This window comes from Sorex fumeus, unplaced genomic scaffold (genome assembly GCF_029834395.1).
Source record: "Sorex fumeus unplaced genomic scaffold, SorFum_2.1 ptg000061l, whole genome shotgun sequence".
Classification (NCBI taxonomy): Eukaryota; Metazoa; Chordata; class Mammalia; order Eulipotyphla; family Soricidae; genus Sorex; species Sorex fumeus.
Genome location: NW_026606118.1, coordinates 4,090,271 through 4,108,520, shown reverse-complemented (window position 1 = coordinate 4,108,520; position 18,250 = coordinate 4,090,271). Strand labels below are relative to the sequence as shown.

The 18,250-nt window shown below is 47.9% G+C and overlaps 1 protein-coding gene across 1 annotated transcript in view; it reads left to right on the top strand.

The window, feature by feature from the left end:
• Positions 1 to 18,250, top strand: part of SLC22A3 (solute carrier family 22 member 3) — a 75,869-nt gene that overhangs the window by 30,112 nt on the left and 27,507 nt on the right. Inside the window, exon 5 of the mRNA XM_056126165.1 lies at positions 271 to 388. Within this exon, the coding sequence (XP_055982140.1) occupies positions 271 to 388 (118 nt within the window). The remainder of the gene's footprint in view (positions 1 to 270; positions 389 to 18,250) is intronic.

The following is an 18,250-nucleotide window of genomic DNA, read 5'->3' as shown; positions in this document are numbered from 1 at the left end:
TGTAATCAAGGACATTGTTCAGAGATGGTCTGCTATTGCAAGAATAATGTAATATTAATTTATTATCAGCCATGACCCACTAATCAAGTATTTTTCTTCTATTTCAAACTTGGAAAGATAATCTCTATTTCAGAGGACCTATTCTAAACACTCAGAATTTCCTAAACGTGTGTTTAAGTTGTAAGGTTCATGTTCCCAGAGAAATGCAAGTCCTAAGTTTTGAAGATTTGAAGTTCCTCAACATATTTTAAAAGGCTGTCTTATTACCAGGGTGGTTCCCGAGTCTCCCCGATGGCTGGTGACTCAGAAGAAAGGAGAAAAAGCATTGCAAGTTCTGAGGCGCATTGCCAAATGCAATGGGAAATACCTCTCACCAAATTACTCAGAGGTAACTAACTTATTACTCGTAACCGGTATGGTCAAAATGAGTCAACTCATTTGGCATTTAAACATATGTCACCAGTGTTTGTCTAAATCATGTTCTGTTTGGCTTTTTAAAAGAAGGAAAATTGTGAGGGCCGGGGGGGAGGACTTACAAGGCACAATCCAGAAGAAATTACCGTGAATTACTGGTTAGTTGTTTAGTCTGTGTTTTAACATTTGCACCAAGCCCTTGAATCATACTTAGGGTGGGTGTGTACTATTTAACAATTCAACTCAATTGCATAAAATACTAGTTTTTCTTGACATTCAAATTAGTTTTAGGATTTGAAATTTAGTCTGACTACTTACTTGAACTAGAGTTTAGCAAGGTTTGTATTTCAGCTGTTAAGACTTGCCTGAGTGATGAGGCCAGTGAGATAGCACAGCGGGTGTGGCACTTGCCTTGCACACAGCCAACCTGGGTTCGATACCCGGCATCCCATATGGTCCCCTGAGCACTGCTAAAGGTGACTCCTGAGTGCAGAACCAGGAGTAAGCCCTGAGCATTGCTGGGTATTCCCCCCCCCCCACCAAAAAATAATAGATTTGCCTGTATGAATGGCCATCCTTCCAACATCCCTCCTCCCCTTCCTCCTCTCACCTCCCTCTTCTTTCCCTCCCTCCATTTTTCCTTTCTTCTTTCCACAAAGGTTCTTTTTAAGTGGCTCCCTATCTCCACCCTAGAGAAACAGGGGGTGGGGACAAATCTGACTTGAGGGTCCTTTGGAGGATTTGATCCACGACCACAGACATGCGCAGATGTTGGAAGCACCACAGTTCTCACACGAGAGCAACGCATCAAGAACTAGATGAGGACGTTTTAGCTGCAGAGACACAGTATAGAATCCAAGCAGGACAACAAGTGGAATAACAAAGAGTGTGGTAGCAATATCAACCCTTGCTATAAGCCTTGAAGAATAGTAGATCGCTAACATTAGCTTCTTCATAACGTTTGTTTGGTTTTGATATAAACATTCTGGTAAAAAATAAAGCAAAAGACTTCGCAGGTACCAGATCAATGATACAAAAGGAAGGTGCTTCCTTGGCATGCAACCCACTCTGGTTTGCTCCTGGGTACCACATAAGGTCCCTCAGCCCCACCAGATCCCCAAGCTCAGCTGGGTGTGCTCCTAAATTTCTTCTATAACGATGCAGTGATTTCTGTCCCTTCCCCAGCTGCCTGGAGCTTTCTGCCTTCCTGCTCTACTCTGAGGTTAAGTTGCAGAGAGAGGCAGCTGCTGTGGCCGTTGATAAGGCTCCTTTCACCAGCCACTTGTGCACCTGGAGTAGAGTCACTGTGCTCCTTGAAGTTTCCTGGCCGTAAAACCTATGTGAAACCAATAGATTTTTGTCACTGGGCGAACGCATTTGACCCTGTTGTGCACTAGGTCTCAGTCCCTGCCCCCACAGCAAATGCAGGGGTTTTGTACTCAGTTTTAACAACTGGTGGGTATTTTATGCTACTTTTTCATTTTGGGACCACACCCAGTGCTGCTCAGAGGTCACTCCTGGCTCTTGCAGGGGACCATATGCGGTGCTTGGGATCGAACCTGGGTTGGCCACATACAAAGCAAACACTCTACTTGCTGTATTATAACTCCTGCCCACATCCCCCATAATATTTTTATCATTTATGTGGCTGCTTCCTGAAGATCTTGTATGTGTAGACCCAGAACTCAGCATTCATGAGCTCAAAGTCTGGAACCTATGAACATGGATGAAAGAGTAGCCACTGGTGCCCTGTGAAATAAAATACCACACCAACAGGCCTGCCTGGTCCCTCCCATTCCACACTGATAGCTCCCAGCTCCCACAGATACTCTTGGCAACCCTGAGCACTGGAAGAGGAGTACCTCAGCCTCACACATTTTTACAGATACATTTTTCTTCATTTGCCCAATTTTTCGTTCCCAGTGAATTCTAAGAATCAAGGAATATTTACTTCAGTTTGTAGTTGAAAATGACTCTGCTCTCAATGTGTTTCTTCCTTTGTAGTCGGGCTTTTGTGGCCAATCAAATTGTTTTCTCAAGGCTAACGGGGCTATCTTTTGCCTAGCTGCAAGATAATTAGTTAGAATATTATTTTTCCCAAACTTTAAAGGTTTTTTTTTCTAAAAGTCTTGCTATAATTAGTTATCTGTGCAGCTCAAATAGTCAAGTCTTATGTATACTTTAAGTTTTATTTAAAAGCAACCTTCGAAAACACATAATTTAGAGGGAAGGAAGAAAGTCTTAGATCACCGATGTCCAGTTTAGTTTGAAGGTGAAATATTTCTTGATCTTTCTGCCATCTCCTTTTCTTCCTGTTTGGAAATTACCAATATTTCCTTGAGACAAAACTCTTCTGGGCTGGAGTGATAGCACAGCGGTAGGGCGTTTGCCTTACAAGCGGCCAACATAGCCGACCTGAGTTCGATTCCTCCACCCCTCTCGGAGAGCACGGCAAACTACCGAGAGTATCTCGCCCGCACGGCAGAGCCTGGCAAGCTCCCCGTGACGTATTCGATATGCCAGACACAGTAACAACAAAGTCTCCAATGGAGACGTTACTGGGCCCACTCTAGCAAATCGATGAACAATGGGAGGACCGGACCGAAGACTCTTCCAAGAAAATGTTTTTGTTTTCCTGCCCCTTCTCACCATAAATACATATTTTGTTCTCTGGAGACATTTATTTATTTTTAATCACTTTGATTTCATAAAACATTTAGGACTTTTAATCCTTAAAATATCTATTTCCTCACTTCAAAACTGAAAGAAGGAGTTGGAGAGATAGTACAGAGGGTAGGGTGCTTGCCTTGCTTGTGGTCAACCCGGATTTAATTCCTGGCATCCCATATGGTCCCCTGAGCCCCTCCAGAAGTGATTCCAGGATACAGAGCCAGGAGATACCCCTGAGAACTGCTGGGGGTTACCCCCAAATGAAAACAAGAACAGAGCCCCCAAACAACAACAACAAATTGTAAGCAGAGTGAGGTGGCGGTATATTACCAAGCACATCCCTCACTCACTGAGGAAGGGCAGTTAACACTTTGACTGTGGGACACTATTGCAGGCAGTAAGAAAATGCAGAGGCAGGGCGGGTGGGAACTGAGATGGCCTTGAATGACAAAGGCAGGGGATGGATGCAGGAGGGACTAACAGCGTCAAACTTTCCATAAGGTTTCTATTTGTTTCATTTTTTTCCTTCCAGGTTTTACTATTGGGGAGTAAGGGAGTAGTGCCTTTCCCCCCTTGTTATACTATGAAGCAGAAGCCCTTCTCAGAGTGTTCCTTGTTTTACAGAAACATAAAAGCCTGGGCATAAGGCATTTTTATCTCACTTACTCTCTCTTTCATAAAACTGTTCTGGTTGTCAGAGTGCATAGTCATTTGAAATGTGTGCCAGGCACTGTCTCCAGGCACTGTCTCGCCTCAAATTCTAGCTCTGACGCAGGCCAAGCAAGGTTATGATAGACAGAAAATCATTTCTTTTTTTCCTTTGGACCCATAGCTAAAGGTGGACCAGCTTCCTAGGATATAGCCCAGGAGGATTTTAGGAGGCATCAAAGCTGAATCCCCCAAATGACATACAGACAAAAGCAAATTTCAAACACAACAAAAACCAGATTCCAAACATAGGCATAAGCTAAACAAAAGCAAGTCATAACAGGACTACAAATGCAAACTCATAAAGAAAACTCAATTCCAAACAGAAGGACAGATGGGACTTCTAAAATGCATGTCCTCCCAAGAAGAAGGTAGGTGTTCAGATGTTAGGAAGACCACTTGGATTTTTCCTCCAGTTGGATACTGAGGTTAAGACCCCCAACTCTGAACATTAGTTTTGATTCTGACTGACTTTAACATTCCAGAGTTGCACACCAGGCAGAAATCCTGCCTAGGAACCAGAAGTGGCCTTACACATGTGCGTGCACACACACACAAACACACACACACATATGCATGCACGCAAACTGCATGCACACACACATGCAGACTTCGTTGATTGATTGACTTACCCTAGTTGTTTCTGTCTTTTGAAAGGGTTGGCCAGGGAGCAGCTGATACAGAGCTGGGAAACTGGGATTGGGCCTTTGCCTGTTTCTTATTCAGAGGATACGTGCACAAGAGTCTCTTGGCACGTGCCTGGGGAGATGACATCCCTCCCCACGGGCCACTGAGAGTCAGAATCTCTCTTTCCGAGTCATCAGAAGGGAAACCCACACTGCATATGTGACATTCTTCTTCCAAAGGGGAAGGCAGTCATGAAAGAGAGGGTCTGATAAGATCTGTCACCCATCTTGAGAAATGGCCACCGTGATAAGCACGCTGGAATATCAACTGTTTCCTTACGCCACGTCGGTTGGGCGAAGACTCCCACACAACTTTCCAGCAAAGTGGGAGGCATTTCCCTTGAGTGCTGCGGGAGCGGTTCTCTGCTGCATGCCAAAGTGTTTTCAGGTTCCTGTTCAGTGGTGCTAAGACTGAGCACATAGAACCCTGGTTCCGAGGTGGAAGAAAAGCAAAAATCCAGTGACAGGAGAGAGAAGTCCTGAACGGCAGAGGCACTGTAAAGAGTCATGTTGTGGCTGTGGTTCCGCCCAGAGGCGACACAGGGAAGAACCTGCTTCTCGTGAGTCAGTACTCACTGGCCACTCTCACTGACAGCCGTGCTTCCAATTTTCTCCTAGCTGCTTTACTAAGTTAGGGTGCCCGACCCAGGGGTGTAAGCCAGGATCAGGGATGCTTGGCCCCACACCATCCCACCAGTCCCCGCTGGGTGTTTGACTCCTATAGAATTTTCTGCTGTCTCCATTACCTCAGTCTCTGGCACTTTCTACACATTGGAAGTTAGATCTAGGGCTCGGTCAGATTTGGGTTTGATATTTTCTTTTTTTATCCTTTGTTTTAGCTTGCTTTGATTTTTAGGGATACACTTGGTAATGCTCAGGAATCACTCCTGGAGGTGCTCAAGGGACCATAAGGGTTGCCAGAAATTGAACCTGGATTGACCGCATACAAGCAAGCTCCCTACCTGCTGGACTATGGCTCTGGTCCAAGGGTTTGGTAATTTCCATAAAACTACTTTGGAGGTGGCCTTGTCCTTTTCCCTGAAAAGTTACATGTTAGCCTGGCTTGCCAGAGATGTTTGCTGCATCTGAGAATCATTGCCTGGGTTCATCCAACAGAGGTTGCAAAGTTTAATAGCTGTATTCATCATGACTTCTCCCCTTTGCCCAAGATGCTTTTAGGAAGAGCAGCTTCTCTGTTTGGTCACACTGAGCAACTCCTTCAGCGGGCAGGAGATGCGCTATCCCCTTCTTTCTTTCTCAAATAACGAGTTTATTTCCTGATGCCTGTTGTGTACTTTGCAGGTTCCCCATGTGCTTTATTGAAAACCTCCGCCCCAGTACCCCCACCCTCCACTTTAGTCCTCTGTGGGTGCCAGCAGTAGCTGAGCTGGTGCCAGATTGTCTTGGAGCTACGAAGCTGTCTTTCCAGGTCCCCGAGCCCCTCTGCCCCATCCTGGTCACCTCCACGTCCTCTCTCGATTACCCTCCTAGTATGTGCTACCTGCCCTAATTTCAGGCTGGGCATCACCCACTGCTCACAGGGTGCTTTTGGTTTTGAAGCGAATGTTTTTAAATGCAAGCTACCCATCTTGAATGTTCTTGAGACTATACCCCTTACGGAGAGAAGCCAGAAACCATCCTCAAAAAGAAGAAATGAACATTTTAGTTGAACCCTCCCTGGCGAACATCCAGTTATAGGGCCAGACCATTGTTGATTCCAGACACAATAATGTTCTCACAAGCCCAGACCTCTTCCCAGTACTCAGACGCTCGGGCCGTGGGAAAATCACTCGACCCGAACGCCAAAGGCAGACAAGGCCTCGCTACCGTTTCAGTATAAGCAGAAGCACAGCCTTCACTTTTTCTCCTATTCTGGTTAATCGAATAGTGCTCACCTGTGTGAGGCAAGGATCACCTGAAAGCTACCTTTGTGTGGGCATCCAAACCTTCATGGGATTTTTCATTCCCTAAGGGGCAACTCTAGCATCATCTCCAGAAACTCCCGCTCGGGGCCGATAGCCCAGCAATCTCATTCCAATTCTTATCAGTAACCCTGATTTTAGAAGATGTTATTAATATATACAGTCCCTTGTCTCCAACCCCCCCCTCCATTTTCCACCCCCAGATCAGGGGCACCCCCAGATTTTTGCAAAGACTGGAATGAACTGGGAAGGAGGCTCAGAGGATGGATTCCAGCACCGAGTCAGGTGTCTTGTCTGTGGCTGCATTGTGAACCCTTTTGGCTCTGCTTCCCATGGCTGTCACCCATTCCCTGGGGGATTAACTCGGTTCTCTATGTCACTCCTTCCTGGACTTCCTTTTGCCAACTTTCCAGCTGGTGTCAATTCTGCTGAGGGCAGTCAAAGATCAGACACTGAGTATACCAACCGCATCATAATTCTTTTGCACTGGAAAGTCTAAAAATTGAAATATCAGTGCACTTGTGGAAGTGGCTTGAACTCCTAGAAGCTATGACCACAGAGCAGCAAATCATGACTGGAGAGAGGCCCCACTAGCTAGTTGCTCAAGCTGAAAGATTGGGAGCATACAGATCTAAACTGGGTGTTGTTGGCCACTTGCGTTTGTCCGGGACAGTGTTTGCGGTTAAAGAACCAAGCCACTGTTCAGTCTGAGATAATTACATCCCAGGCACTTAGAGTGGGAGACGGTCTTCCCAGAAGAGTCTCTTCTTGAAGAGATGCACCAACTTCCACCTCCCCTGGGAGATACAGTCCAAAGAACAGAATCTTGCCTTGGTCACACCCTTGATTTGATCCCAGTGGGAAAGTTCCTGCAGGTTTCACTGTGATTTTTCTTCCCCACCAGTTTGGCTTTACCTGACCCTGGGTGCTGTGGTGTGAGTAGTCAGGAAGCCGTGGTCAACCCCAGTGTCTCACATGCAGTAACCCCGGGAAGAGCTGCTTGTGGGGTCAGGCAGAGCCCCGTGTGGCAGTGCTGGGCTTGGCTGCTTCCCCAGAGCAGGACTGTGTGTCTGTCCAAGCAGAGAAGGAGTGAGTGAAGATCTGAGCGGCACTAGTGCCTGGAGGTGGGGACTAGGCTTGCCGCCACATGGTGGGCAGTTGTTTGTGGGTGACCTTTCCATGGCTTCTGTGTTTCTTTCTGTGCGGGACCCTCTTGCGCATCACGTCCCTTAAGAGAAACCCATCCCCCCGTGCATGGCCATGGGACTTTCCCCCTCCCTTCCCAGGCAGCTGTCCCTCCCCATTGCTGGCCCCCTGACCTAATGACGGGGAGCTGAAGGGCCACCTCCAGCTCAGCGCAGGAGCAGAGATGCCTCAAGCCTTTCGGACACTCTCGTTCTCTCTGCCAAGAACAGTGTGTAGCTGCCCGTCAGCCCTGTCCCGTAGCCTGAGATGCAGAATCAGAAGAGAGGTGACCCGTGACCCACAGCTGCTGCATGGAATGTGGCTAAGTTTATGGTTCCTCTGTAAACCCCGGGATGTGAAACACGTTTCCTGGCTCTAGAGGGTGGTTTTAGCAGCCGAAGGGGACCGGCCTGTGAGTACTGGGTCAATGAACAGAGTGAGATGGCTTATGTTGGTGTATCGGATTTTAGGGGGCTACTGTCAAGCAGTAGCTTGGCCTGGAGCGATAGCACAGCGGTAGGGCGTTTGCCTTGCACGCAGCCAACATGGCTGCCCCGAGTTCGAGTCCTCCGCCCCTCTCGGAGAGCCCAGCAAGCTACTGAGAGTATCTTGCCTGCATGGCAGAGCCTGGCAAGCTACCTGTGATGTATTCGATATGCCAAACACAGTAACAACAAACTCTCCAAAGGAGACGTTACTGGGCCTGCTCGAGCAAATCGATGAACAACAGGAGGACAGTGATACAGTGATACTGTCAAGCAATGCTCACACCTTTCCTGAGACTGCTATGGATTTTGACTGTGATGTTGGGAGTGGGGAGATGAGTCGCTGGTTTGCCCTGCTGTACTTTGCTGCTACCCTTGCCCCTGTTAGTTGCTCTGGCCAAGGAAGCTTCTTGAGAAGGGCCTGTGTGCTGAGACTTGACCTCTGCTCCTGAACCTTCATCACAAGAACCTTCATTCCCAGGTTATCTTGAAGCTTCATTCCCAGGTCCAGGGAGGACATGTGGAGTACGACAACCCCAGTGAAGCTGCCCCAACCTCCATCTCTAGCTCCCTGGAAATGCCCAGACACACAAGCTAAGTGAGGGCGTGGTACCTTCTCTGCCACGACTGTGGTCGTTATAGTGTGATAATGTCAGGAATACAGAAGGTTCAGCAATGCCAGATCCAGCAGCTGATGTGGTGGCACCCTGGAATTTTTCCCCCTCAAGTATTTAAAATTCCATTACTATGAAGGTCCTTTTTCTCCTCCCCCCACCCTCCTCTTCTTGTCTCTGTGTGGGATACAATCACAAAAAATAGCCAATGACAATTCTAGTTAACCACATGTCTCCAGTGCTGTGAGCCCATTAGTGTCATGTTTGGTCCTTACTGCTCCAATAACTCTAAAGCTTGATTGTAGTGTCTATGCCATACCTACATAGTTCCTTATTTCTAGCTAATCTGTGGCTCATAAAAAATTTAACTAACAGGTGGTATTGATATACATTCCAGTTTTGTGCTAAAGGAACAATGATACCGGATGTTTCCAAATCAGAGAAGACACCATCCTTGTGAGGAATCGTTGCTGGTTATAGATCACTGTGTGGCTTGCACCCACAGCTGTTCTTTGTCCGTGTCACTTAGTGGAAGCTCATACATCATATTATTGTGCCAGGGGACCTTCCAGCTGTGGGAAGGTCTGTTTATGACACTTCTTTTCAAGGGAATTTTTATCAATTTGATTTTTGTTCTTCCAGAAGAGGAACCCCCTGAGTATTCTGGCTTCAGTGAAACCCATTGGGACTGTGTGGCATTTTCACCCCACTGATGTGCTTTTTTTGATGGTTGTCTTGTTTAATCACTATCACACACAGAGATATGGGAAATGCTCTGGGTGTAATTGTTTGTTTGATTGGTGTTTGGGGCTACACCCAGCGGTGCTCAGGATTTACTCCTGGCTCTGTGCTTAAGGATTACTCTGGCAGGGCTTGGGGAACAATATGAGGTGCCAGGGATTGAATCTGGGTCTTCCGTGTGTAAGGCAGCTGCCCTACCCATTGTAGTGTCACTCTGACCCTCTGCATGTAATGCAGTTTTGAAAAATTCAGAGAAGTAATTTAGGCCCAAGGATTACCTGAGGGACCCCAGTTCAGTGCAATTGTCAAGAACAGGAGAGAAGAGTTGATAAAATAGTATCACTCTATCACTATCTTCCTGTTGTTCATCGATTGCCTCGAGCAGGCCCCAGTAATGTCTCCTTCGTCCTAGCCCTAAGATTTTAAAAAGTGCCACATTCGAGGCTTTTTCAGGGTCAGGAGAATGAGACCCATCATTGTTACTGGTTTTTGGCATATTGAAAACGCCACAGGGAGTTTGCCAGACTCTGCCGTGTGGGCAGGATACTTTTGGTAGCCTGCCAGGTTCTCCAGAGTAAGGACTAGATGATAAGATATCGCGGCCCCATGCTTCCGGGAGCAGGGTTTTATAGTCTCTGGGTCTTGGCAGTTGATGGGATTACACGGCTCCAGGGGGCAGTTGGTGGGTGTAACACCTACATACTGGAAGATGGGGATCTGGGTGGAGGAGGCCCCAGTCCCCATCCGAGCAGGCTTGGAGATCTACGCCCCAGGTCCTGCACACCTGGGTTCCTACCTCGGCCAGTTCCTTCATGCGTGAGGCTCGTCCGAATGTGTGGAGAGTGATATTAAGCATGGCTGTGGCTGGAACTGGAGGTCTTCAGCTGCCAGGGCTCTGCTTGGGGTGGGGAAGGAAACTCAACCCACCCTCCTCCAAGGGGCCCTGGTGAGGACAGCCAGGTGCGGAGGCAGGAGAATAAAGTAGTAAAGTATGTTATAAAGAAAGTTACAGGAAACTCAGCTCACTTTCCCTAATGGAGGTAACCTTTCTTTCTTTGGCTTTGAAGGGGAAATGGGTCTGATCTGCATCATTCTTAAAAATGACACATGGGGGCTGGAGCGATAGTACAGTGGGGAAGGTGTTTGCCTTGCATGCCGCTGATCCGGGTTTGATCCGTGGCATCCTATATGGTCCCCTGAGCACCACCAGGAGTAATTCCTGAGTACAGAGTCAGAAGTAGCCCCTGAGTTTTGCTGGGTGTGACCCAAAAAAGAAAGAAAGAAAGAAGACACATGGAAATAATTACTGTATTATACATGTCCTCACATTAGCTCTGACAGAATATTCTTGCATCATAAAAGGATCCAGATGCTTCATGTGTCAAATTTGGGCCTTTGGAGTGGAAATTAGTCATTATCAATTTGTTAGTCATTATCTTCAACACATTTTTGAAAATAGCCAGTATTTATCAAAGGTAGATTATTCTAATTAATTTAAATGGATTATTCCAGTAAGTTTCTATGTCTCTCATTTAAAAAAAAATAAAGCAGTATTGCATCAAAGGAAGAATGTGCTTATACTACAATAAACAAGCCGTGAAGTTGGTGCTGAGGGGCGCCATCCAGCTGAGTCCTCTTGCTGGATTTATGATGGGGCCAGAAATTGCTTCCACCTAGGAAAGTCCAGCCTTAGATCTTCTAGATCTGTGGGTTCTCACTGAACCCCAACCAGGACCTTGGGTCAGCGCTCCTGGACGTTGAATGGCTCCCACAGGGCAGGGTTCCCAGTGGTGTGCCTCCGAAGGATGCTTGGGTGGTCCCCTGGGCTGGCTGTGAGCTTCAGGGTGTCCAGCCCAGGTGGATTTTGAAGCCTGGAGAGAAGAATGAGTCCTCTCTCCCCCCACTTACTTTTGTCATCCAGAACTCTCCCATTTCAGCACAGTTAAAGGTTTTTTGCTTTTCTCCCAGAACTGTGGAAGGTAGCCCTGCTCCCCCCCCCCCCCGCCCCGCCCTCTGTTCTGGTCACCATTCATGGTGATTATCAGAACATGCTTCTGGGTGGGGCACAATGACCTCACTGGGGCTCCAGACCTCAGGACAGCTAAAGGAACCCCGTGGTGGCCCTGATTATCCAGAACTGGGGGAAAGGGGATTCCTGGGGGTGAGCCTTTGGGCTCTGGGACCTTCTGGGGTGATTGGTCCTCCTTGATGAAATCAGCCTTTGCCTTCCTGCATCTGTTCAGAGGAAGACCCCAGTTATTTGCAACTGCAGTTCCACAAGCTCCTTCTGGCCACCTCTGGACCAGGGGAGCCTGGGATGGATGATCCTCTGAGTCAAGGAGCCCAGATCCTCTCAAACCACAAACACGCTGAAGGTCCCAGGTGCCCGCAAGGTTTCTTCTTCTTCCTTAATCCTTAGTGTGTGTGTGTGTGTGTGTGTGTGTTTAAAAAGCTACCAAACAAAGCACACACACACACACACACACACACACAAACAAATGGAATAGCTTTAATTTGAAGTGATATTTATTAAGAAAAAAAATGACCTTATTAACAAAGGATTAAAATCCATCAGTAAATATATACTGCTTTTTCAGACATCTCCTCTGTACAGCTTGCTCAACCCCATGTACTACTTTCGTTCTAAATCTGGCCCTGAGCCCTAGCCTCTCACACAGGGTCCCCAGCTCCCTGTTTATTTTCTGTTGTCTGTATTTTCTGTTATTTTACTGCTTCGCCCCAGTAAATCCTGTTACTTATGTCTCCCCTTGTCCGTTATCTTAAGTTTGAAGCTTGCACACTCGTGGGGATGGTACCCACCCATCCCCTGACTCTCCCCAGACCACAGAGAGCAGAGATCTTCCCCTAGGTTCAGGTGTACCCTCCTCCCTACCTGTAACCCCCCCCCCCCACCTGGAAGGGCAATTCTCTGTTTGGATTGGCTTGAGCCAAAGCCCCTTTCCGCCACTTATTCCCCAGCTTAGGCTTCCTGCTGTTGAGTTCCCAGAGAATTTTGTAAGCAGCAAGACTAAGTGGGGGATAATACATGACTTTCAGGCTTTATAAAGGGGCTTGTGATCACATAGTTCCTAAATAATATAGCACAGTCCTCCCATTGTTCATCGATTTGCTCGAGCGAGCCCAGTAACATCTCCATTGTGAGACTTGTTGTTACTGTGTTTGGCATATGGAATACAACATGGGTAGCTTGCCAGGCTTTGCTGTGCGGGCAAAATACTCTCGGTAGTTTGCCAGGCTCTCCGAGGGGGCGGAGGAATCGAACCTGGGCCGACCGGGTCAGCCACGTGCAAGGCAAACGCCCTACCCGCTGTGCTATGTCCCGTGTTAATACGTGGCACCAGCTTGACTGGGACTCAGCAAGCAAGGAGACAGGAAGTGAAGTGGAAATCTGTCTCTGACTTCTGGGTTGGAAGATTTTTTTGTTTTGTTTGTCATTTGTTTTAAACGGGGCCTCCCCAGCGTTGCTCTCGAGTGGCAGGGCTCACGCCCAGAAACTCAGATCGCCACCAGGGACACCCCCTGCAGTGCTCCAGCCCTGAGAGCTAGCTCCCGCCACAGCCTGAGTTTTTGCTAGGGCCCGGAGAGATTAGCCCAGGAGTCAGCATCAGCTGTGTGTGCTGACACTTCCTCCTTGTGGGATTTCTGTCTTCAAAAGAGGCTCAATCTGTGAGATACTTGAACTTCCTGTTAGTGCTTGACAGCAGTGGTAAAAGCAAATGGAAGGGCTGGCAGCGCTTTCTGCCCTCTCGCTGCCTCTCAGCTTCAGTTTCTAGCCGCTGTTCAGCAAGGACGCTGTCAGGAGTCACAGTGTCCTCTCTTTTCCCCTTTTCGGTGGCTGGTCTCTGTCTGGCTCTCTGGAAAGTCCCTCCCCTCCCAAGCCCACCGTATTCGGGTGAGAAGCCTTTGCCTTTGACTGGTCTAACCCATATTTGGGTGGCCTTCCAAACAAAATTAATGGAAACAGAATGAGCCAGCCACACAAGACTTCCTCATTAGTGTCAGTTGCTCTCTTTAGTGGCGGTTGGGAAAATGCCTAATTTGATTATTTTCGTTCTTCGCGTCTCTCTAATAAAATAGAGAAGTGAGCTTGTTTATTCTTTATTATTTTCTGTTTTCTTTTTCTCAGTTTTAGTTTTGAGTATTTGCCAGGAGAACGGCTCTCTTATGCCTTCTTTGAAATCTTCCCACTCTGTGCGAGAGGATGGTCAGCTTTTGCCAGGGTTTTGTCCCTCTGCCATCTGGCCCGTTCTGATGCTTTCTGCAGTCCAAACGGCTGTGCTTCCCTACTGTGAATTAATGAGAAAATACTCACTTTTTGTGAAAGTTCCCTCACTTCCAGAGCCCTGCATGCCCTGCTTGCTGGACAGGCTTTCCCCGGCATTATTCCAGCCCCGAACTGCTCAGGGTAGACAGATTCTCTGGGTCTTAGACACTTAGAAGATGCCTTTCTTCATGAAATAACCCTAAGAAAAGGGAAATGGTGTGGGGAGCAGGAAACATTCCCCAGAGGCAAGCAGATGGTTGGGGTCCAGAGACTTTTGATGTCAAGAAAAATGAGAGGTGGTGATGCTAAAAGCTCAGGCAGGAAGCATTCTTAGATCCATTTGCCTAACCCCTGCCTCAAAGACCCCAGCTGGGAAGATGGTCTAAGAAGAAAGATTTTTATCTTTTACTTCCTAGAAAAAAAACACAAAGGGTCAGCGTGATAGTTTAGCGGGTAGGGTGCTTGCCTTGCAGGCGGCTGACCTGGGTTCATTCCCCAGCATCCCATATGATCCCTGGAGTACCATCAGGAGTAATTACTGAGTGCTGAGAAAGGAGTAACCCCTGAGCATCGCCAGGTGTGACCCCAACCCCCAAATACAAATAAAGATCTGTCCAACAAATGGCTAGATGAAGACTAGCCTTTGTGTTGCCATAGCAACCAACACTAGCAGGAGAGGGCCTCCCGTGAACCAGATGGACATGTCGATTCCTCAGAAACAAATCCCGGGGCCCGCACTCTTTTCTGACCCCTGTGAATCTGGCACTATGAGAAGGAAGGAGGTGACCTGGGTGGACAGGAAAAGAGCCTGGTGGAGTAAATATCTTCCATCTCCAAGTCACGAATGTCCCTTTCCATGGCAATCGAACAAAGGAAGTGAGAAAGAGAGCAGTCCTCAGATCCTTCCTGAAGAACGAGGGGATGTTGGGGAACAAAACCAGCATCGAGGGCCTTTTCCTGTTGGAAGAAGCTTTCATGTAAAAGCAGTACTTGATCATCATCCCTAGTAACAAGCCAGAGGCTGACTGCATTCTTGCTGGCACACTTCTGGCTCCCAGGAACTGTCCCCTCAGCCCCAATTCGCTAGAGAAATCACATGGTCTCTGTCTCAGGGGGCCACCGTCCTTGTAGTCTGTGGAGTTGGCGTGAAGATTCACACGCATTTTTTAATGTTTTTTTTTTTATAAAGTAGTTCACAGTATTTTATTACATTGAATATTCAAACACCAATCCCACTACCATTACACCTTCCCACCGCCATATTTTGGATGTTTCCATCCTGAACCCCAAGCCTGCCCCAAAGCAGAACCAAAATAATATATTTTGTGTTGTTTGTTATGAAAAACCACTGAAAAGGCTGCAAAAGAGTATCCTTAGAGGAAAGAGGGTGAGGATTGTTGTATTTCACCCAGGGACCATTAAGACCTTCTATAAGAGATCACTAACATGTTGTTAGAGGTTGAGTCTTGTGTGCTTTTATATATATATTTTTTTTTCATCATCCTGTTATTCGTCAATTGCCTTGAGCAGGCCCCAGTAACGTCTCTTTCATCCTAACCCTGAGATTATATTCAAGGCTCTTTAGGAGAATGAGACCCATCATTGTTACTGGTATTTGGCATATTTGGTACGCCACGGGGAGTTTGCCAGACTCTGCCCTGTGGGCAGGCTACATTCGATAGCCTGCAAGTTTGTCCAAAGTAGGAATGAGATAATAAGATGTCATAAAAGATGTTCTGATAAGATGTCGCGCGGCCGCACTTGCGGCCGCGCGGTTCCGGGAACTGGATTTTATAGTCTCTGAGTCTTGGCTGTTGATGGGATTACACAGCGCCAGGGGGCCAGGTGGTGGGTGTGACCCCCACCTACTGGAGTTTGGAGGATCTGGGTGGAGGATGCTCGACTCCAATCCGAGTAGGCTGGGAGATCTCGGCCCCGGAACCCGCATGACTTTGTCCCTCTGCCAGTACCTTCAGGTGTGCGGAGAGTGGTCTCAGCATGGTGGTGGCTGGTCCTGGAGGTCTTCGGCTGCCAGAGCCCTGGTCGGGGCGGGGAGGAAAGCTCAACCCACTCCCCTCCAACGGGCCCCGGCGAGGAACAGCCAGGTGCGGGGGCAGACTGCACTGTTCTCGTCCGGGAGCTGGATTTTATAGTCTCTGAGTCTCATATATATATATATATATACATATATATATATATCTTATCTATATATGTTTGTAGAAAGAAAATATATTTGTAGAAAGAAAATATTTCCCTCTAAGATTGGTTGCCTCCTATTTTAAACCCCATCATATGTGGTGCTGTACTCTTGGAGTATGGGATATGTTGTGTGGTATGAAGTGTCGCAGGTCACATTTGTGGCCGAGCAGTTCAGGAATAGGTTCACTCTCCACCCGAGTGTGCAGAGAGTGGCTGTGAGCGTGGCGGCCTTGAGTTCTGGAGGTTTTTGGCTGCCGTGGCTGGGTCCATGGTTTGGGGTGGGAACGGGTCTCACCTGCCCACTTCAGGACGCCCCAAATGAAATAGCCTGACACAGGGTCCGGTGGCATTGTTATGGCGAGCGTCATATTATGCTATTTTCCAGGAGAGAAGGACCTCCACACGCCTTTTGACATGAGCTCTTGCATAGAATAAATGATTGTGTCGCACCCTCCTTCCAACTAAAGCCACATGCTGCAGGGATGATAATGACATGAAAGGTGCTATTGTGCTCATAGGAAATCAGGATGTCCTGTGGCTGGTGACTAGAAATGAAAAGCAAAATTTCCACTTGTGGTGGTCATTCATTCTGGGACATGAGCCAGAAGTCCTCATGCCCCAGAGGCTCTGAACCAGCACTCCTGAGCATGAGGAAGAATCCCCACCTTCTGGGCAGGTATGGGATGAGCTCCTGAGGCCGGAACAGAGATGGACAAATGATATTCTTTTTTTTTTAAGTGTGTTGGGGGATGTTTGGTGCATATGCAAGGATTACTCCTAGCTCTGTACTTGGGGGTCTTGAGGGGCCCGGGAGATCACTCAATAGACTAGGTGCATGTTTTGCATATGCGGGGGGGAGGCTCGATCCCTAGCACAGCATGGTCCCCTGGACACTGACAGGAGTGACCCCTGAGCACTGAGCTGGGAGTAGCCCCTGAACCCCCCGGATGTCCCCAAATCGAACAGAGTTCTAGACTCAATTTCCAAGACTTGCTAGTATTTCTTGATTGAACAAATGCAATATGCCTTCATACTTAGCTCTCACTGACTCGAGGACTGATTCTCTGTGACAAGTTGGAAGGGCTGAGTGACCCAAAATACCTACCTATGTCTCAAAAGGTGAATTTTCATTTGATGAGTATTCTACATTTTTCATGGTTTGTTTTTTCATATTAGGGCTCAATTTGAATAGAGCATGAAAGCTGAAAATCTTATACTTTAAATGGAAACTTAAAATGACTGATTGGTTCAAAATGAAAAAGCTAATCTGTAACCAAAACCTGGCACCAACTGGGAAGACGGCACTGCAGGACTGCAGGGTGTGTGAGAGCAGAGGTCATGGTGGGGAGTTGTGGGGGGGGGGGGGGGACTGGCAGGAGGGCTCAGACTTCCACACAGTGCAAACTCAAATGAGGAGGCTCTGTCTTGTCAGTGGGGGGGGCACCAGAAAAGTGCTCAGACCATTTGTCCACTCTTGAGAGCACTATGGACGACCTGTCCACTCTCCAGGCCTCCCAGGGTCCATGTGGGCACTCCAGGGGGCTGACCACATCTGTGTCTGCATCAGGGCTGAGCCCAGTGGGGAGGTGATGGGCGTTGGCATCTCAAACATGTCTTTATCATCCTGAAGACAAGTTGGGTCCCCAACAGGATATGGTGATGTTGGGACAGTGGGGTCATGTTTCGGGATACCATTTTGCAGGAACATTTTCAAATGATGCAGGAGTCACGAGAGAAAATCAGATTAGGAACGTGTCTGAGGCTAGATGTGGGATTGCAATCTGTCCTATCCTGCTGTCCAGCTGGCCCCAGAGTCCCAGACTTTCTAGCCATCATAACCTTGGCAGAATATTCATCAGACTGTGGGAATGGACTTGGCAGGAAACCCCTGGGCTTTTAAATTGATCCATAGGCAAGGCTGACCCACAACTCCATCCCCACACCCCATACCAGCCACCACCACGCACTCGATGCCAGCATCCAGACCAGGCGCAGAAGTGGGAATCGGGTGAGGCCCTGGGGCACTTTCTTCAAGTGGGAGTCAAGGGCCGCAGCAGCTGCTCTGGGGACTCATAATTTGGTTCTCGAGGAAGCCACAGAAGGGTTAGCTAATGAGAACTCCGCAGAATTGTTTCCATGACCAGCCGTGTCTACACTGGAGGCCATTCCAAGGAAGCCACCAGTGAAAATCACATCAGTTGGGTGCCCCAAGACCATGAGGCCGACCAGCAGGACAGGGCGGGGGTGGGAATGGGTGACCAGAAGGTGGCTGCAGTGGGAAAGAGGCTGAGAAACACTGAAACAACATGTGCAGGGAGGCAAGGGCAGGAATTCTTTGTGT